At 43.7% G+C, this 21,724-nt stretch overlaps 1 protein-coding gene across 2 annotated transcripts; it reads left to right on the top strand.

The window, feature by feature from the left end:
• The first annotated feature begins 2,340 nt into the window (after positions 1-2,340).
• On the top strand, positions 2,341-20,072 carry map3k7 (mitogen-activated protein kinase kinase kinase 7). 2 transcript variants are annotated; one of them, XM_069161650.1, is made up of 18 exons: positions 2,341-2,517; positions 3,001-3,111; positions 3,228-3,338; positions 4,602-4,667; positions 4,764-4,809; positions 6,658-6,796; positions 8,862-8,990; positions 10,500-10,624; positions 10,961-11,091; positions 11,875-11,956; positions 12,199-12,329; positions 12,687-12,834; positions 13,274-13,354; positions 16,604-16,671; positions 17,384-17,483; positions 17,673-17,734; positions 18,281-18,396; positions 18,504-20,072. In XM_069161650.1, the coding sequence occupies exons 2-18, from the start codon at positions 3,025-3,027 to the stop codon at positions 18,682-18,684; spliced, it is 1,803 nt and encodes a 600-aa protein (XP_069017751.1). In that variant the 5' UTR covers positions 2,341-2,517; positions 3,001-3,024; the 3' UTR covers positions 18,685-20,072. The 2 variants fall into 2 exon arrangements, with proteins under 2 accessions (XP_069017751.1, XP_069017750.1); XM_069161649.1 differs by lacking the exons at positions 2,341-2,517; positions 3,001-3,111; positions 3,228-3,338; ... (3 more) ...; positions 8,862-8,990; positions 13,274-13,354 and having other exon boundaries at positions 10,515-10,624.
• Positions 20,073-21,724: the final 1,652 nt, after the last annotated feature.

Below are 21,724 nucleotides of genomic sequence, written 5' to 3' on the forward strand. Positions count from 1 at the left end.
TGGAAAGTCAAACACTATCTCATTTCAATTTCTGTAACTTTTCCAAACAGGCAGCCACACCAACCTCCTGCAATCGAAGTCAGTTCCCATGGAGGTTGGCCAGTTGTGTGTTTTTCAACTTAAAGAAATATTTCTGTTTCTTTTTGTACATCAGCGGGCGCAACACTAGAAACGTCTTCATGGTGAGAGGGAAAGTGTAGGTTATTCACATTTGTCGGTTTCTTTGTGTCTGCCCTGTAACCACGGTGACAGGACTGCCTTTTGCACTCATGTTTTTGACAACCCGCGCTATAAACTACATTTGGCCTAATATGAGCTTATAAATACAGTATATGGTGCACAGGTCACAAATTGGCCTAAACAGCCCAGTATAGCTCATGTTGTAGTGTTGTAATCAGATTAGAGAGGTCTAAACTTTCAAAAGCATCACTGAGACAAAAAATAAATCTAAAGATTTGTCCTCCATCAGAACGAGCTCTCTGTGAAGCACAGAAACAAGACAGAAACTTAGATTAAAAGTAATGTGTGTATCTAAGGCAACTGTAGGCTGCTTCACAACCACTTCTAAGACTGTTATCTTAAAGGCAACTTGGAAATGTGCTTATGAGTCTAATCCTTTACATTTGATGTCAGGACCTCCTGAATGGCTCGTACAGCCCTGATGACAGTTATAATTTTCCTTCCAAAGATCACATAAAGTTCATGTTCATGTTGAGTATTGCAATGATAAAACGCACTTCCATCATGCTGCCATTTGATTGTGTGACGTGGCTTCAGGGAAGAAGAGTTACCTGTCCAGAAGGAGGACAGTTCATCAGCTCTGACTCTTGAAAAGATTTTAGGCAGCTGAGAGAGCAAACACACACACACACAACTTCCTGTTGACCGCAGGTCCCAAACCATATGCCGGAGCAGGTAGTCCCAGAAAAAAATGCCAGGTAAGAGAATTTTAATCACCTTTGAAATGAGCAATTAGAATAATTATTTCAGGGGAGAGGGATGGCTCCTGCTATTAACAACCCTCTGTTCAATATCACAACAAATTACTTCATGCTCATTAGTATGAGTTGTGCTTGCTTAGTGGTTTGGAAAGCCTCCATTGGGAACTTGCTTTATTACTCCCTGTGTGTGGAGCATGTAATTAGCATTCATCAAGTGCTGTGTTTATATAACATCCCTCCTCACAAATGTAATTTTTACATTACGTAAGTGTTACTAGCCTGATCAAGGAGGGTTTGCTTGCAAAGCTTAATTGTTACATCAAAGGTCAGCGGAACTTTGTGTGAACTCAGAGGCCTGCAGAGAAAAACTGGCAAAGCCACTTCAAACCAGAAAGTTATATAGAACACAAAGACAAGTCAATATGGAAATTCAAACTTAGCATCCAGCATGTTTATACGCCTACTGAGACATTTATTTGCATCATTTAATAGAATAACAAAATATAAGAACAGAATTAGAACAAACTATCTGCAAAGAAGTTTTGGGATCTCTTGGTGAAAGCGCTGCACTCCATTTTTATACAGATGGTTAAGAAAAAAAATACTAAAAGAAATAAAAAAAAAACTAATAACAGATACTGGGGGATTAACATGAAAGCAGCATTTAAAGTCTTTGAGATAGAGCTTATTTTAATTCAGCGACTTTATTCTATAAGAATATTCATATTTCATATGTTGGTCACTGGTTTTATATTAAAATGTTTGTCATTATTGAGTAAAATTAGGAAAAGTTGAAGTTGAAGATGAAATGGACATACTTAAAATAAGTTTGACAAAGTATTAACTCCAAGTTTACTAGTCAGCCTTTTTAGAATAGAAAGTGATGTAATTTTCTCAGATAAAAGATTGATCAAACTCTTGTCAAACTTTTATCCTATTTTTAGCTTGCTTAATGTTTTAATCACTGTTTGTTGAAATGTACTCTACAAATAAACTTGCCTTGCCTTGTCTGAGCAAACTCCATCCATTTAAGAAGTCTGACAGGTGCAGTGAAAAGTTCTGATTGAAAAAAATAAACCTTATTCAAAATGGTGAAAAGAAAAGAAAGGAAAGTAAAAAAAAAAAAAATTTAAAAATAGGAACAGAAAAGAAATGAATAGTCTATTCAAAAATAATAGTTGTCGGAGTTTACATTTTCATATGAAGGGAGCAACCAGAATTTCCTGACTGAGTTAAAGTTGCATTGACATTAACAGAATGTAGTTTGACAACGTTGGAAAAAAATAATATTTCCTTTTTATGTGGAAAAGGGCCTTTTGTTGTTTTTTTTAAAAAGGCTGGAAACACATTTCCTCCTCACTGTTCACGGGGACTGAATTCCAGTGCGCACACACTTCCTGATGGAGAATAAAAATGCACTCCTGCCGAGCCAGCTGGACCGGTTGAGAAAAAGTTATGAAATAGAAAACACTGTTTCCAAACATGGACGTTATTCCTCGCCTTTCCGTGCATGAGTAGTGGAGCCCATCCCCATGTCTACAGAGCCGGGGGGCTGGTGACAAGTCAACTGCGAACGGTTGGATGTGAATCTTGAAAAAAGTCCCCGTAGCTAGCGCTTAGCAGCCGGGCTAGCCGGGTTTGTCAACACACCGCAGGCCGTAGCGAGCACCGTTATGATGTGGCAACGTTAAACGGCGGACGACACCGAGTATTTAAGTGCATGTAACTTGGTTGTATGTAAGCACAAAAAAAAAGCTCACTATGAACACTCACGACTTGTGCGACAGTTTTTCCGACAGCTGCAGCTAGATCTGCTCGCTAAGCTAAGCTAAGCATGTAGCCGGCTGGTTGACTGACAGAAGACAAACATGAAGCCGCTCTGTGTTGTGACAGCTCGCGACACGACGTGCAGCTCATCGTGCTGCTGTTTATGAAGTAGCTGGTGTATTTATTACGTTAGTTAGTGACGTCCTGCAGTACTGACGTGTTTTAGTTGCACAGGATTAGACGTCTTGATGAATTACACGTTGATATTGACGTTGTTTCTGTTTTCCAGTAGATTCCTAGCTGACGTCAGCCAGTAATGTCTCTAACATCCGCCGACATGCTTGAAACACCACCTGGATATCCGTTTGAAGAGATCAACTATGAGGACATTGAGGTGGAGGAGGTGGGTGGTGTGTTTTTACAGGTTTTTTTTTTTTTTTTTTACTTCCATGATGTGGTCCCATGAAGATTTTCACCCTCTTGTTTGTCGTAACTCCGTTGTTACCCATCCGTCTGCAGGTGGTGGGCCGGGGAGCCTTCGGGGTTGTCTGTAAAGCCAAATGGAAAGGAAAAGATGTCGCGATCAAGACCATCGAGAGCGAATCGGAGAGGAAAGCCTTCATCGTTGAGGTACCGTTTATCATCCTCACTGGAGTTTCTCTACCTGAACTACATCAAATCAATTAAGATTTAATGTCACAGTTTAATTTGTAGGATTTCAAGTCTCTACAGACTTGGATACATTTGTTGGTAACCTGAAGAGCTCATTGAAATAATGAATTAATTATGAGCTGTTTAGTAATGAATCTGAAAGCAATTGTCTCGCGTATACCTGCACGCCTTTGGTACCTAAAACACTGAAAATGTGAAAAGATATAAATTCTTATACAAAGATGCTGGAAAGTTTTCTTGGTACGCTCAGAAAAGATTATAAAAACTTTGATCATTTTCAAACTAACTGCTTTTTTTAAATTATAATTATCATCACGTGTCTTCCATCTTAATAAATCTGTCAGTCGTCGTATTTAAATAGAGAAGTGGTCACTTGTTCACTGTGGTACACATGATGACACCAAACAGGAGGAAAAAAAAAAAAGCAAATCAGAGAAATGTGACGAGATCAGAAAGAAAATCATAGACAGGCTTGTTAAAGGTAAAGACTGTAAGAGCATCTTCAAGCAGCTGCGTGTTCCTGTGACTACAGCTGCAAATAGTAGTAAGAAGTTTGAGGGTCCATGAGACGAGTCAACCTCCCTGGAGAGGAAATAAACAAAACTCCCGAGATACAAGGTGAGCGCCGAGGTTAAAGTACATCAGTATTTGATCGCAGCATCTCCGTGGAAGAACAGCTACGAGGACTTAAATGTGAAAACGTGAAAAATCTAAACTTTTGAACAAATGCAATGTGCACAAAAAAGCTGAAACATGAAGTCTGAAGCGAGCAACCTTTTCAAACCTGAGACAGCCGGAGCAGTTTGCTGAGGACGAGCCGACGAAGCTGACGGCTGCAGAAGTCTCACCAGGAACTCCAGAGATCACTTGTTTGCTGTGATCGTCTCTGAAGGTGTTGCAACAAAATATTAGGTCCACTCCGGTCACGGCATTTTCATTTTGTTTTATTTAGAATATTGTTGACTCAAAGACAAAGTAAGATTATAATTGAAAATAAATAATGGAAAAAGCAAAGGTGGATGCACAAATAGTGTTTCAATCTATTTCAGAGAAAAGTGTGTTGTTGTTTTGTTGTTTTATCGTAGAAGGGTACCGACAGGTTCAACCATGTCTGCACGTTTTATCTGAATAAAACCGGGCTTTCGTGTTGTTGAGGAAGATGTTCAACCTCTTATCCGAGTGCCAGACTTTTAACCTTTTTGTTCTGTGGTTTGCCTGCAGCTCCGACAGCTCTCCCGCGTGAATCACCCCAACATCGTGAAGCTGTACGGCTCCTGCAACAGTCCGGTGAGTGAACTGCACATCGTGCACAATGTCACGCTCCTATCGTCTTTACGTCCGCGTGGTTTTGATGAGTTTTTCGTGGCCTTCTTTGCCTCTCAGGTGTGTCTCGTGATGGAATATGCCGAAGGTGGATCCTTGTACAACGGTGAGTCGACATGATGTAGAGCAGTGCTGCTGATTTACATTTGTTCCACTGTGTTGGTGTTGAAATGAGCACAGCCCTGCACAGACATGAGAAGCAGCCCCGTCGAGTCGACCCTCCCACTGTTTGCATGTCCAGCCACGTGTCTTGATTCCCCGAACTCGTCTTTGCACAGTGACATGCGGTACTGCCGTGTTTCTCCCTGCAGCAGATGTTCAAATGGAGCTGGGAGGTATGAATGTAACATACCAGGGTTTCAGCAGCCGGCTGTAGGGATGGGCACAAATACAACTTTATTATATTCTTGCTCTTATTGATCCAGCTCTTTATCAATAGTTTTGTTGGGTTTTTTTTTCTTAGAAAATATATTTTCTAAAAGTTCAGAACAGGATTTAATCCGTCTATATTTTTGAATATGACGGTAATGTTTACAACAGCAAAGTCTCTATAAACTTAATAAGACATCACAGGGAATAAATCTTAAAAGTGTCCATCAAAGAAAAGTTCCTCACATCATAATACTGAGTGAGTTTAGACAGACTGAAGAACATCAGCCACCATACCTGAACCACAGGTGTGTCTCCCTCGACCCCAAATAGAACCTACGCGTTCAGACAAGGGGTTTTATTTTTTTATTTGAATTCATTCAGCTGAGGTGCAGTGAAAAAGCAGCACCTAAATTTGTAAAGGAAGAGAAAACCTTTCAAGCTCTCTGGGGGCAGAAACCTCTTGTTTCTGCTCCAGTTTATTTAAGACGCAGGAGAACTTCAACATTATCCGTCAAACTGTTCATTTTAAACAGACTTCCCACTTCAGCTTTGACCTGTCAATGATTCATAGTTGCTTGCACACAGTTTTTCTGCACAACATGAGGGTTGGTGGTCAAATCGTGGTTTGTTTACCATCAAATGAAGTGGCCGAGCTGTTGGCTTGTTTTCAACCTGCCTGTCTGACAGCTCGTGTTTCTCTCCATGTCAGAGTCAGGTGGGTTTCTGGAAGGTGTAGGCATTGTGGGAGGCAGTTATTTGAATACAAAACATGCATTTAATATGTATGCGATGTTTATGTAAAATGCACTGTCTGCCAGAAAAATAATGACCACCAAACATTGGTGAAGCAAAGCCAGTAGTGAAGCTATAGTGGCTGAAAAACCTCTTTGGTGTTATAACGGTACAGAAAGCCTTGGCAATGCTGCTATAATCTCAGCAAGTCCTTTGGAAGAATTTAACTGTCCCAGATTCTGTAATCTGGGTTATTATTATTATTATTATTATGATTATAGTTAATAAATAAGACCCCAGATGTAATAAACTGGAGTTTTAATTTCATTTATATGTCATTTTTAATGCGCATCAGTTTTCCCAAAACATCAGAGGTTGGCATTTATTCCCATCTGGTTCCAATTAGAGAGTTTTACTTGAACAAAAAGTGAACTATGCCGTTCTTCACACTTCACACAAACTCTCTGTAGTTACTGAATCTTCTCAAGTTTCTCCTGGGAGCTACACGGCAGTACCACAACTCTGATGTCACTCTGTTGAAAGCTGATTGTAAGCTTAAGACGTAGTAATGAACTTGTTAAAGAAGCTATAGGAAGAAGACAGTCTGCCCTGTGTGTGTGTGTGTGTGTGTGTGTGTGTGTGTGTGTGTGTGTGTGTGTGTGTGTGTGTGTGTGTGTGTGTCTGTCTGTCTGTCTGTCTGTCTGTCTGTCTCTCTGTGTGTGTGTGTGTGTGTGTGTGTGTGTGTGTGTGTGTGTGTGTGTGTGTGTGTGTCCACCACAGGGCCCGTCTCTGCTCGGTTCCTCTGAGGTTTTCTGTGCTGGTGTTTGTGACTGTGTTCTCTTGTCCACAGTGCTGCATGGTGCAGAGCCCCTCCCCTATTACACTGCTTCCCATGCCATGAGCTGGTGCTTTCAGTGCTCCCAGGGTGTGGCCTATCTCCATGGCATGAAACCAAAGGCTCTCATTCACAGGGACCTCAAGCCACCCAAGTATGCTCCTCCTCACCTCACACAGTCCTGTTTCCTGTTGCACTGCTTCAGTCAGCAGAGTGCCTCTTCTTTCAAACTACTTTTATACTGTTGTAATTCTGATGCTATCAGGCAGACGTGCACAGGTTTCTCAGCACAGCATCACAACACACTTTATGGAACAACCTGCATCCTGACAGGACTGATCAGGGCCCTGAGCTATGAAGCAGGTTCAACATATCCAGGATATTTCTTTGTTATGTGGCTTAACTAAATCTGAATAAGGTGGTTATCATCTCGTTCAATCCAGCGGTGAGTGCATGCACATAAAAAGAGCAGCTACTGACCAATCACAAACATCGACAAGTCCATATTTTACCAACAAAGACCAAACTAATAGTAAAACCTATACGAAGAAGTTAAATATATAATCAGGGCTAAAAGCAAATAAACGGCCAACTTAAGGAAGGACAGCTGGCAGAAAAAAATGTGCAAGTCTTAGATATCATGGTCTCATAATATCACTGACCCTGAGGCCACGAGGACATCTGACTCAAATTACATTTGCTTAATTGCTTAAATCAGGGTTCCCACGGGTTAGGGAACCTGTGTGACTAACTTTTAGTCCAGACAGGTACAGTCCTCTGGCCAAGTCCTGTAATATCAGGGGATTTAGTTTGCATGTTTAAAGTTTAAATATTTTCCATGTATGTAGCTGTAATGTTAGTTAGCTGGTTGTCTGTGTGTGTCTGTGTGTGTGTGTGTGTGTGTGTGTGTGTGTGTGTGTGTGTGTGTGTGTGTGTGTGTGTGTGTGTGTGTGTGTGTGTGTTTGTGTTTGTGTTTGGTCGCACTAGTGCTCACTGACACAAATTAAACATGTATCTTATTAGCTTGCGAGCTAATTACAGTCCAAAAACACACCAAACTGTCAGGTGGCGCTAAAATAGGTCTGCCGGTCTCTGAACACTCTTTCACTCCTGAAAGGCGCTCCGAGCTCTGCGGGATCTTCTGGGATTGGTGATGCCATATTCCCAGAGAATTATACGGTCATTAGGTGGTCATTTTATACATTTTGATCTGTCATCTTGATCATAACTTGTTCCGGAGAAGGTTAGATGTGCACCATAAGTTAACAGTAAGAAGTGAATACGTTTTATAACCCTGAAAACTCAAGAGTTGAACCTGAATCATCTGGCAAAACGCAAATCCGATGTCAGAGTAACATCATTGTGTTTGCTATAACTTTTTACAATTATTTTCATTTATTTATTTATTTACTTGCCACATATAAATGTTAGATAACTTTTAAAGATGATCAGGACTAATGACGTGTTTAACGTTTCCCTTGTCGTCGGGCAGACCAGACTGTCATCCTGTTTGTGTCTCTTATCTAAAACACTCCTGCTGCCATTATGCAGTAAACTGTTGGCGAGTAGTGATTGGCTGGTAGAAGTCAGTCTTTCCATTTCTCTGTGATGTTTATATCAACACAGTTTTTCAGACCAACACACCTCCTCCATTAGTTTCAGTGAGATCACGGCATTACAACAACGGCAAAGAACGTATATGCAAGTAGTTCATGGGGGATTACTGGAAAGGAAGGTTGTTATAATCTCAGAATGATAAAGTCCTTCCTCACAGGCTCAGAAACTGATATGAAAAGTGTTCTTTCGTCTAGATTGTCGTCCACAATCTTAAATCACAAAGCGTCGGCGAGGGATGTTGTGATCTCTGAAGTAGTTAACGTTGGTGTAGTGGAGAGAAACCCCTGGCAGGATTCGGTGGGAATGAACAGCTGCTCTGTTTCCTAGAGGAGCGTTATGGTGTTTCTAGGAATCTCACGGTCACGCTGTGACAGACTTAACAACTCTCCATTGTTGGACAGGAATTTATTTCATTCCTGTGCTTTAGAGTTTATCGTTTAGCTTTCTATGTTGTCAGTCTCAAACAAACTCAAGACAAAGGTGACATAAGTCAAACACGAGCAGATCTGAAAGCCTTTCATTGTTTTATTGATAATGAAGTTTGAGTTCCTGTTGGTTTCATGGTTGTTTTGTGGTTGTTTTTTTTGCCCTGGTTGTTTCAGTCTGCTTCTAGTGGCAGGTGGCACCGTGCTGAAGATATGTGACTTTGGAACAGCATGTGACATTCAGACTCACATGACCAACAACAAAGGAAGTGCAGCCTGGATGGCTCCAGAGGTATTTGAAGGCAAGTATGAGTGGTATTCTAGCTGTTTGAAGATCTTTGCATCTGTTGCTTTTGAACTAAAACACACTGATGCTTATTTCTATAACAGAATCACTACGAACCGGTTCACCTGTTTATATGGACTGTTTCTTGCACTAAACTTTTGCTTTGTCACCTTTCACCCTTATTTTAGCTTAGTCCTCTCCACATGGATGCATTATTTCTTGATTCATCATCAGCTACTTTACTCTTCTGCTTTATTGGTGGCAGTCACCAGAGCACGCTGAGGAAATAGAAAAGGATGGAGTGATGCTTGTGGCTTTGTTTTCTTGGGGAAACTGCAGTGTAGAATTTGTGTTCTCATACAGCCAGCAGTCTGATGTATCTTCACATGATGAAACCACATGCAGAAGTGCCTTCAGCTGCAATACCACCGAGTGCCACTAGAGGTCGGCTCCAAAAAGCCTCCGGCTCCATAGACTCCCATTCAACTTCTCTCATCAAATCCAAAGTGAATAAAATGTGTCCATCAGTTATCTCGGTGTTGTTAGCTAAAGTCACTCCTTCTTATTAGTTTTCTGGAGGTCCATTTGAAAATAATCCCTCATTCATTAGAAAAGAAGATTCAAAAAGACCTGTTTTGGGGGTGTGTGCCTGTTTGATTGACAGGCCTGTGATGCAGTCAGGTTACAGCTATCGGTGGGCGGGACGTAGTATCCTCAGGTTTCCAATTAGATCGGTCAGATCCACCGCTGGCTCCTCCCCCAGCTCATCCAAATATGGTCACTTCCTGCTCCAAACCGCTCCGAACTAGCAAAGATGGTGACGGACAGAATCTGAACTGGAGGCTTCATAATGTTAACAAACCAATGATGACGTCACTGATGGCTGCTGCTTAGATAAAACATGTTCTTAGTGTGGGGGTCAGGAGTTCAGATAGATTAATGTTGAGTCATTACTTAGTTTCTTCAGGCGAGTGTTATGACTAGCTGGAAAGCAGCAACATAAAATGGGACTGAGTTAGATGCAAAAAGAAAGGTTACATTTATTAACAAAAGACATAAAATGTGAAATTTAAGACAAGCTGAAGACCAGGATCTGGTGCTGGGAAGTGAGAGAGACTCCAGTACAATTAAACATCACAGGTTTGCCCTCTGAATGAACTCTGCAGCTAATTTCCATCAGTGGGAAATGTTATTGGAGCACCTCCGCACAGCCGCTTTAAAATAGGTGTGTAATGTGCACTTTAATTCTGCCATGACAGGCGCGGTGATTAAGAAACACCAGCACTGCTCCTCCGTTAAAAGTGCTGCTTTATTTTTCCTCCTCCTCCCCTCTGAAGGCAGAGATTAAAAAAAAACTGCTGTGCTTTTTCCGTGTTCGTCCCTCGCTCTCATCTCAAATGTGCCACAGAGAGTTCCCTTCATCAGTCAGTCAGCGATGTCAGACTGATTCTTTTTTTTCTTTTTTCTTTTTTTTTCCTGTTTGAAAAGGACCTAAGTGTTGCCGTGGTTTCCTCTGTACTTTCAGGGAGCAATTACAGCGAGAAGTGTGATGTGTTCAGCTGGGGGATCATTCTGTGGGAGGTGATCACTCGCAGGAAGCCCTTTGATGAAATTGGAGGACCGGCTTTTCGCATCATGTGGGCTGTGCACAACGGTGAGTCACTGTGTGTGTGTGTGTGTGTGTGTGTGTGTGTGTGTGTGTGTGTGTGCGTGTGCGTGTGCGTGCGCGTGCGCGCGCGTGCGTGCAGAGAGCGTGTCCAGCTGTCGGCTGCTGTGAGCCCTCCGACGTGCTCGCTCAGACTGTCAAAGTAAAAGCGTCTGGCAGAGGAGGAGTGCTAAAAGATGTGTTGCCTCCCTGCAGTTTACTCCGATCCACAGATGGATGGAGGAGAATGCTCATGGGACAATAATAAGTTTGGTATATTTCACTTTTGATTGTGCATGAGAAACCCATTAATTTCTCTTTTTTTTCTTTTTTTTTTCCATTCAGGCACGAGGCCACCTTTAATCAAGAATTTGCCGAAACCCATTGAGAGCCTGATGACTCGCTGCTGGTCTAAAGACCCGTCTCAGCGGCCTTCCATGGAGGAGATAGTGAAGATCATGACCCACCTCATGAAGGTAATCTGTCCTCTCACAGCGAGGCCATCGACATGCCTCCTGGTGAGATCGGATCACAAGATCCCGCCTGGCATTTCATGCAGCTCCGATGAGCCTCGCGTCACCACTTCAGATCTCACTTCCCCGCTCTGTATGCACACGTTTTACGCTACGGAAGTCTACAAGTAAATAACCACGAGAGCAGATACACGAGAAGTTTCAGCAGCAGACATTTAACAGATCAGACGTCTTTATTCACTCGTTTTAATGCTCCGTCTGTCACAAATATATGAAGTATTTCACATTTGTGAATGTCTGAAAAGTTTGTAAACCTAATGTTCAGTCTGAAACGTGAGGACCTGATTGGCTCGTGTCAGATTTATGAATTGTTCCAGCGCGTCTCAGCTGCTGTGGATAAATGAACTGAGTGGGTGAAACAGCTTTGGGTCTGATGTGTGTCACATTAGTAGAAACCTCCCAGCTGTAAAAACAAAACCCTATTTTTTTTGTTTGCACACACACACGCTTCATCCCCGCTGCCACAACCCGTTGGAGGGGAAACACCGGCTGGACTTAAAGCTGCCCGTTTCTTATCTGATCAGCCAGGAAGCATTTCAATGCCAGGTGGAAACAGGATCCTCCCAACAAACCCATTCAAGCCCACCACTAATGTCATTTTCAGATCACTTTCTGTCCAGCAGGTGCCAACAGACTCTCCTGAACTCCATTTAGTAGCTTGATTCTGTGTATTATCACCACGTTGAGCTCAGGTTGTTAATTCATTCATTTGATTTATTTCCGCAGTACTTCCCGGGATCTGATGAACCCCTGCAATATCCATACCAGTATTCAGATGAGGGACAGAGCAACTCTGCCACCAGTACAGGTACCGTACAGCCGCCATCTTTAAACCTCAAACAGGACGTTCATCGTAGAGTGACTGATTATCAACACGCAAAAATACTAAACTCTCTGTGAACGGGATAAAACCTGAAACAGAACCAGGCTCAGAGGTGGACGGCCGTCCGCTTGGGCTGAGGCTCCATTTGGAGCAGGGAGGAAAACAAAGTGGAAAACATGTCTGAAGTTTATAAAAACCTGTCTCCTGTCTTGTGATCTCGTGATCAGGTTCGTATGTGGACTACACCGGCACCAGCACAAGCAACAGGAGTGACGCCAACATGGAGCACAGTGACTCTCAAGGGAGCAACGACACCATCAAGATCACTCCTCAGTTTGCACCTCATTTCAAGCCAAAGGTAAAAGAGTTCCTGACGCGTCGTTACAGCGATTGTTGTTGTTGATTCAGGAGAATTTCCCAACAAAACACACGGAAATGCTGCTGTTCTACTCAAAATCAGCTTCGAGCGTCTGTTTGAGTTGACTTTGGTTTCGCCAGATTCACTGACCCCCGTAACCACGGCGACGACTCGTGAGGTCTGCTGCTCTCAGTATGTTGTACGAAAGCAGCGTTTAGAAATCTGAATACGATATAAACACACCGGATGCTTTAAAAACCTGACAATTGCCAGGATACTCATGTGAACACACTTATTGACTCGTTAACGGTCTCTCCATGACCCTCATTGTCGTTGTTTTTTGTTTTTTTGCTTCAGTGTGACCCGTTGAGGACTCTGCCTCTGTCCCGAGGGGGCAGCGTGGAGAGTCTGCCGGCACGAACGCAGTGCCTGCCATCTTCTGACAGCAAAAGGATGAGTGCCGACCTGTCGGAGCTGGAGCCCAAGATGGCGTTTACCCCTGCAGGTAAGACCAGATGGTACACGGCAACATGGGAACACAGCAGAGCAGGAAGACCAGCTGCTCAGGCGTGTCGGCAGGATCTTAGGATATTTTTTTTTGTTTTTGTTTTTTGTTTAATTGGAGATTTTTTTGTTTTTGTTTTTTTACATACTTTCTGTTCCTGTGATCCGTCGTTAACTCCCTCTGTCCTCAGACTGCCTGGTTGAACTTTCTAGCGAGACATGCAGCTCAGTGGCTGCCGGCCTTACATGCAGTACAGCTCCTGGGGGGGATGGGCTGCATGTGTCCCTTGCACGTACACCGTATGCTCTGCATGTGTGTCAGCCACATGTGCAGTCCAGCTGTGTCCCCCCCCCCCCCCCCCCCCCCTCCGCCCCAGTCGTGTCTCAGTCTGCATGCTTGTTGTGTACGCAGCTGTATGTGTGTATGTGTGTTTTCGCAGCACGCCCCCAGTTTAAACGAGGCCACCGTAAAACCGCATCATTCGGAACCATTCTGGATGTCCCCAAGATCGTCGTCACAGGTATCACCGGACCCCCGGGCCGCCTGGTGACCGGGTGGAGCTGGCTCGGCTGACCCGCTGTCCTCCCCAGGTGTCTCTCCTGTGTGTTACTCCATATGACACTCCTCAGCAGGATGTTATTAATTTGGCTCTGTGTTTTAAATAGGATGTACAGGGTTCCCACCGGTCAGGGAATCTCAGGGAATTTAATATTTAATATTCATATGTCGGCCTGTTTTTTTTTATCAGAAATGTGTCCGTATCTTTTCGGCTCGGCACAACAGCAGCATGTTTTTCTGTTTATTATAAGTCATTTGAGTTTCAGCTTTTTAGTCAGAAAGTCACGGAAAAGTCAGGAAATTTGCCATTTGACTCCCAAGTGGGAACCCTGGATGAAACAGCAGGAGGTCCTGGAGTAGCACACACGAGAGTCGTCTCATGTTTTGTGATTTTTATAGATTATAAGAGGAGAACATGAGTTAACACAGAAGCTTTCTCATCTGTTGTCACCTTGTTGACCCATTATTTATAATCTAGTTCATTTTCCTTTCTACCACCTAACAGGAAATAACAGCAGATGAGATAACTTCCCTAACTCATGGCCCCGCCCCTCTCTGTCCTCTCCCTGGCTTGGCTGCAGCAGATCACGGGTATCAGGATTTAATCAGCGCACTTTAACCTCCCTGTCCTCTGTGTCTTTCATGCACGGAGGACAGAGAAAGCATGGCTAATTGTTGTCCCCTCTCTCCCATCTACTTTCCATCCATTAACTTTGAAAAAGTAATGTTGATTCATTCCCTGAGGGTCAGAGCTGTTATTACAAGCAGAGATGCGGACGAAAGGAAACAGGAACAGCTCTGCATGTCGGGAAAGACTTTGATTTAGAAACTGAGTGAGACACATTAAACAAGAAGTTCATTTAACCCGGTGATTAAAGATGTTGAAGGTAAAACACACATCAGTGCAGGTGCATACCTGACACGTGAATCTCTGCTGGCCATGACGAGCAGTGGAACGGTTTGCTGTGTTGCAAATTTTCAGCGTGTACATTTCTTTATATTTAATAAATTAAATAGATTGTCTTTGTGAAAGTAGAATTCATAGAAAAGCTGTTTCATGGATTCCACCAGGCTTCGCTCGATGTTTTGTTTTGTCCCCCACCGTCTGGATATCCTGGATATCCTGGATATCCTGTTTACTTTCTGATTTCATTTATTATTTGTATGCGTCTCGCAGGGTAACATCAGGGAAATTTAAAAACTCTTTTCGAGACAGAGAAAGTCAGTGGATTTGATCTTTTTTTGGGGGGGGGGGCAAGTCCTGGAACATCTCATCAAAATCTAGTATTTTTCATGTATTTGTTTTTTAGCACGTTATTTTCATGGTTTTGTTTTTTTAATTTTTGCTTTTTGTCAGTGAAAAGTCAAAGAATTCAACATTTTCCGTGGAAATGTTTCCCCGAATGTATAACGTTAATACAGTTAAGGTCATTTATGAATGACATGAATCAAATATTTGTGGAGCTGCTTCGTTATTAATATTTTGTGTCTGCTGTTTCTGTCAGTGCCAGTTAGCAGTTAGAGGAAAACGCATTTCTCGTCCTACTTGAAAGATGAAGGGGGGGGGGGGGTAGATATTGATGCTGTGAGGTGCTTTATAATCGGGAGTCCGCACAGACGGTTTAATTTTTCTGCTGAGTCGTGTCTGGTGGAATCCAGCTTTTAGCTGTCAGACAAATACAAATGCATATAATCAACTCATTTAACCATATGAAGAATATCAAGAAAAGAATCTAAAAATAGAAAGTTCACAAACGTTGAGCAGTTCAAATACACGAGGATTGATGGCCAGTCTGTAGATGACCAACAATTTCCAACTTAATAAAGGGACATTATGTCAAAACGTTGTCAAAGTACAAGTGGATTCATCAATTTATACATAATCATCTGCTCCATCATTCGTTGGCCGGTCGAGTCACCGACTTTAGGAGTCTGTGCTGGTGTGCACGTGTGTGTGTGTGTGTGTGTGTGTGTGTGTGTGTGTGTGTGTGTGTGTGTGTGTGTGTGTGTGTGTGTGTGTGTGTGTGTGCGCACGCGTGTGTGTGCGTGCGTGTGTTGCCTCATTTTTAAAACGTGAGAGCTGTGAAACCATCAGCCTGATCGACTCCGGGTCACCTGTTTTTAAAACGACGGTAACCAGAATAAGCACGACGTCTCCCTCTTGCTTGCTTTGCGAAGCTCGGTTGTGGTAATTTGACTGATTGTTTTTATTTTTTTTTATATTTATTATTGGGCCGTAGTTGAACAGTCCCACGCTGTAGGTTGAAAACGATGCACCGTCAAATTGAAAACTCATTACGGTAAAAACAGGCTTCACTAATGGTGAAATCTGATATTTCCCACGTAGCAGCTTTCACTTTGTGTTTGGATGAAATCTAGATTGACACACTGCTGCAGTGAGCGTTCTTTCTAATAAAGACTCCCCCCGTAACCCTCCCCTTTACTTGCTGTGACTTCTTTCTGCCCCACCCCCCACCCCTCCCCTCACACACACACACACACACACACACACACACACACACACACACACACACACACACACACACACCGCTCTATGCACAATACTTACTTGAACGGTCTCCAAACTTGATCGCGCCTCGTACCTCACTTTGAAAATTCGAGGTGGAGTTATCGTGAGCTCAAATCTTAAAAGCTGCCATTCACTACGCGCGTTTTGTCGACATCAGCTCCTTCGGCTGCACTTCGTGTTCGTCCTCATTCAATCTATAAAAACAAACCGCCGGGCTGTAACTGGACTTGACTGTAAAGCCTCCACTTCCTGTTTTCCTAAAGCCAAGAAGCTGGTTAATATGTTCCGACTGCGGCCTTCAGACCGTCGACAATGGCGTCGACGTGAGCAGCAGATGGATGAGGGACCCGTCACGTCCCACAGGCCTCGTCTCAACTTTCTGGTTTCGGTTCGGGTCACACTAACCCAAACCAGGAAGTTGGTGCCCGCCAGTCCTGTGAGCGGCCCGGCAGCTGATGTACATAGATGTGTGTGTGTGTGCATGTTTGTTGTGCGTTATCAGTGTTGGGTTCAATCAGTCCATGGCACGCGTTGAGCGTCCAGGACGTAGAGGCTTCTGTAAATCTGGATCTCCACTCACGCCACAAGCAAACTCCCAAATCAAACTCCCTCCTCCTCCTCCTCCTCCTCCACCGGATCTCACTCTTGTCTCTCCTGTCTGTCCCTCCGTCCTCTCCACAGCCACGTGCGAGTCTCAGAGACGGCGGTCCGTTCAGGATCTGCCGGGCGTCGGCACCGAGTCCAGTCAGGTGAGACGAGTCGGACACGGGAAGTGAGCGGCGGAGGGTCTGTGGAGTCTCAGCTGGGTGATCAAAGTCACGACACACAATTCAAATACAGAAGATCTAACTTCAATTGGGTTTTTTTGTAATCTAATGGAGATTAGTTGATTTTCATAGTTTTGGCTTAATATCTACTAAACAAAGAAGAATCGACAATGTTTTAAACGAAAAGTTGAACTCCAGCAGAACCCTGTCAGGTTTATTTCTGCTCTGACGTGCTCCCATCGACCTTTTCCTCCTCTGGAGCCTGGATGTCACTGATGTCGTCTCTCAATCATGCATTCTGTGTGAAGCAGGAGACGTCCTCGGGGGACTGTAAATGAACTGTAAAAGTTCATTTACAGTTCCTCAGAAATACTTTGTACAAAAATACTGCTGTGCACGGTGTGCAAAAATAAAAGATAAAACAAGAAAAGTATAAATATGTAACAAAACAGACAACAACCACAGTGATGCTTGACTGCAGTATAAATATATATATATATATATATATATATATATATATATATATATGTATAAGTACAATGTAGTGCAAATACAGGTCCACAGGGCCAAAGTTCAGACTTCATAGGGAGAGTTGAGCATCCCGACGCTGGTTCAGGTCACACATTCCCGGTCTGACGTCCAGCAGCTCTGTGGACGTCCCAGAGGACTGACGGAGTTTTGTGTGGTGTTTCAGGGGAGCAGAAGCAGCAGCCGCTCCTCCAGTCCCAGCGTCAGGATGATGCCGGCAGATAAGACCGGCAGCAGAGGGTACTTCTCCCCCGACGACCCCTCAGGTACCCAGACCCAAGTCTTACAGCGCTGTGGATGAGAAGGTCACAGCTGCACCTGAAAGGGGAACGTTCTATCGTGTGTGCGTGTGTGTGTGTGTGTGTAATAAGTCAGGACAGATGTTGATGAGAAAGAGAAAGTCTCCCTCACACACCTGTAGCAACGCTTCACGTCTCCTTCTGCTCTCCTCTCAGACACCAACGGCTCAGACAACTCCATTCCCATGGCTTATCTCACACTGGATCACCAGCTGCAGGTACACAAACTCTGCGTGACGCCTGTTTGTTTACAGGGAACTTAGTTCCCTCATATCTGACCTTCAAAATTAAAAGATCACACTCTGCTGTCACGTTTTATTACAGATGTAACGTATGATAACTGTCATTATTTAACGTCAGCAGAAGGCAAAGTGGTGACGTCACCTCGAGCCTGCAGCCACTAACAAAATTGCCCAAAATAACTGGTTTTTACTCGCGTGCAAATATTCAGCATTTCCTGGAGCTGCTTCACAATAAAAGCCTCCGCCGGTTCAACAGTGGAAAACAGGGTCCGCCTCTATAAACCATCTCCGACTGAGCGATAAAAGTCCCAGCGAACAGACGTCACCACTGCTGGGCCCAATGCCACGACTTCCTCTATCCATTTCAGATTAAAAGCACTTGTTTCAAATTAAAAGCTCTCCAGTTATATTTTCGGTTTTGGCTCAGCGACCTGCAGACAGCTCACCTCTTCCCTCCAGACTGTATCACCTCCATCATGACTCACGAACTCCGTTAAGGTCATTATGTGTGTTGGTTTGCAGCCCCTCGCTCCCTGTCCCAACTCCAAAGAGTCCATGGCTGTGTTTGAGCAACACTGCAAGATGGCCCAAGAATACCTGAAAGTGCAAACGGAGATCGCGCTGCTGATCCAGAGGAAGTAAGTGAGACGTGTCTGCAGAGGGTTTCACTGGATTCAGTCCCCGTCTGTAAACACAGCGACCGGAACCAGGATGTTAAACGTGTCCTCACTTCCTGTCTGTGCAGGAAGGAGCTCATCGCTGAACTGGACCAAGACGAGAAGGACCAGCAGAACACGTCCCGTCTGGTTCAGGAGCACAAGAAGCTGCTGGAGGAGAACAAGAGTCTGTCCACGTACTACCAGAAGTGCAAGAAGCAGCTGGAGCTGATCCGAGTGCAGCAACAGAAGAGACAGGGCACGTCCTGATGAGACATGATGAGACACATGAACTGCCCCCACCCCCACCCGACACTATAACACGACCCCGCCCCTCCCCCTCCCTCTCCCCACACACACACACACACACACTCACTCTGTTCCCTCTGTAAAGAGACCTGCACTCTACTGTGTCCTGCATGCTGCACTGTAGACCCAGCAGGAAGTCCTCTGTCCTCTGTACAGACATTTGCACATGTTCACAGCTTCTTCTGTGACGGCAGACCAAACAATCACCCCCCCCCCCCCCCCCACTCCCCCCGTCCTGACGAGCCCGAAACCAGGCGCCGCGCTGCAGGACGGACCGGGACGGGCGGCGTCCTCTTTGAGTGACGGCAGGCCCGGCGGTCGTGTGTGTGTGTGTGTGTGTGTGTGTGTGTGTGTGTGTCTTGTCTGCTCTCAGGGTCTCTGCGCTGTGTTTGCTCTGACGGTCGCGCCGTCACACTCAGAATGTGAAAACCGAGGGCGGCAGAGATGAAAGCAGAGTCCTGAAAAGTTACGAGGATGTGTGTGTGTGTGTGTGTGTGTGTGTGTGTGTGTGTGTGTGTGTGTGTGTGTGTGCAAAACACACCCGCCCCCCTCTCCCCCCCTTTAAATATGCGATTTGAATCTCTAAACCCCCTTTCGAACCCCCGGTCCAACGCCCCGGCGGGAGACCATCTCCAGCTTTGTGTTACTGATCGGCTCCTCCAGCTCTTCCAAACCACTTCCAGAGCAAACACAAGCAGCCGCCGCTTCCCTTTTTATTTGACTTCAGTATTGTTTTTGCGTGTCTGTGTTTTTATCTTTTCTATTCAGTAGTTCACTGTGTACGATAGCGCCTGTGTCATCCTTGCATTAGGCCACATTTGATCTGGGGAGAGACAGACTAGAGGAGCCTGCTGCAGCGCCCCCTACATTATCTAGTTGGTTTTTAGTTCACATGTTGCCTTAGACATTGCCTGCATTTTAAGTGCTTGTTTTATGTGACGTTTAGTGGGGACAAAAGCTAAAACGCAAAAAAACAAAAAAAAGAGATATTTTTAATGTACTCGACATGAATGAAAGTGTTTCTGGAGAGCCGGGAGGAGGATGTGTTGCAGTCAGCTGATCACGGTGTCACATTGCTGTCTCATGTCCAACGAGTATTTTTGCACAATCTCTTTGTTTATTCTGGTCATGTAGAAATGTAATTTCTCATTGAAGCAATTCTGTTTTTAGAAGTGGAAGAAAAGTTTTACTTTGAATACTTTCTCTCTCTCACACACACAAACACACACACACACACACACACACACACACCGCCCTGTTTAGAAATGTTTCCTCGGTTACAGGAATAGGAGGTACAGTATATAACAGTGAGCAAGGCATTATGAAATAAACTGAATGGTGACAAGCTGTATGACTGTTGTGTCACATGCATGATGCTCATGACTGACTTTTCAAATTAAAAGAAGATAATGACTTTCATCCTACTTACAAATGGGATATATATATATACATGTATATATATATATATATATATATATATTTAATGCGTATTTGTGGAGGGACAAATATGCAGCATGAACCAAAGAAAGCACAGCGGACTAATGTACCTGTAAAACAACACTGATGCCCCGTTTCCACCTGGTTATTAACAGGTGATCTGGATCCAGATGCTGACATCAGCTCCACAGCTCTTTCTGGTCGTAAAGTATGAAGGTATTTTTGTGTATTTATTATGCAGGAAAAAAAAAAAGTTTTGAGAGCAAATTTCTTGCACTGCAATCAAAAATCAAGTTTGTAAGTAAAAAAATATATGAACTGGGAATAAAATTATTTGCATTGCAAACACATTTGCTCAGTTTTGTTAGTTTTGGTCAGAATTCAGAATTTTGCTTATGAAACTGAACTTTTTGGTTGCAACTCCGAAACCTTTTGTTTGCACCTTCATATGAAGCATCTTGATTGTACCCACAGTTCGATCTGATCTCATGGTTGCATGAAGCTTCGTTGACTTGTTAAAAAAAAAAAAAAAACAGTGCGTCCCATATGAAGTGAAGCATTTCACTTTTTTAGTTTTAATAAACGTGCAAAAATATCTTAATGTGTCTTCACTTTGTCGTGTAGATTTAAAATAAACTCTACGACACAAAAAAATAGTGAGCGAAGACGTAGCGAGTCCGAACACTTGTCAGGATCACGCGTTGACACCAGGTGGAAACAGATCTGACGGGTCGTCACGGTAACCAAACCACCGCTGCGCTCTGAATCACGTACTGCTTATTTTTGACATTCAGTACGTACTGCAGCAAACCTTCCAAAGTACATACTGTCACATGTAGTACGTGTACAACTTGGGACACACTACTACATCATAAAAATTAACCTTGATTAGTGGGCGGAGCCTCAGCGACACCATCTCTCTTGGGGGCTCAGTCGATGTGAAGCATCTTCCTCTGCAGAGGATTGTGGGTCAGAACATCCAGAGTAAGTCAGTTCATAGGCAGCTGTAATGTTGCCATGGTCACCCTGTTTGTTCAGCCTGTCGGCATGAGGTCAGAACGGCCGAGGAGGCTGTTGGACAGATGAAATTCTGACCTGATGATGTGGTGAGCTCGAGGAACCGAGGAGAACTGGAGGACGCCTGCAGTGAGTGATGCATGTGAGAGACTGTCATACAGGATGTGTGATTTACAGTCACGGTACATAATCCCGTTAAAGAAAGCAAAAGGACATGATGAGTAGGAAGCATGTCGGTTTCTCTGAGGGTCGTTTTATGCTCCCAGTTCTGCATTGATGTGCTGAAACTGGAAAAAAAAAATTGTATGTTGGGAAACAGGCTTTATTTTTGTGACTTAAATGTTAAAATATATTAAAACATATATACAATCGATCAAATATTAAAAGTTGAATAAGAAGTGATGAACTGAACAACAAAAAAGGCCTCACGTGTGACCTTCTGAACCGTTTTGTAATGTAATTTACTCGTTTAGATGTATTTACATATATGACTGAGACTTATTTACGCTCACGACAAATAAAACAAGCCCCTAAAAATAACAGTCCA

The sequence above is a fragment of the Embiotoca jacksoni genome, unplaced genomic scaffold (genome assembly GCF_022577435.1).
Source record: "Embiotoca jacksoni isolate LCO1_2020_lvr unplaced genomic scaffold, fEmbJac1.0.p SCAF_29, whole genome shotgun sequence".
Taxonomy (NCBI): domain Eukaryota; kingdom Metazoa; phylum Chordata; class Actinopteri; family Embiotocidae; genus Embiotoca; species Embiotoca jacksoni.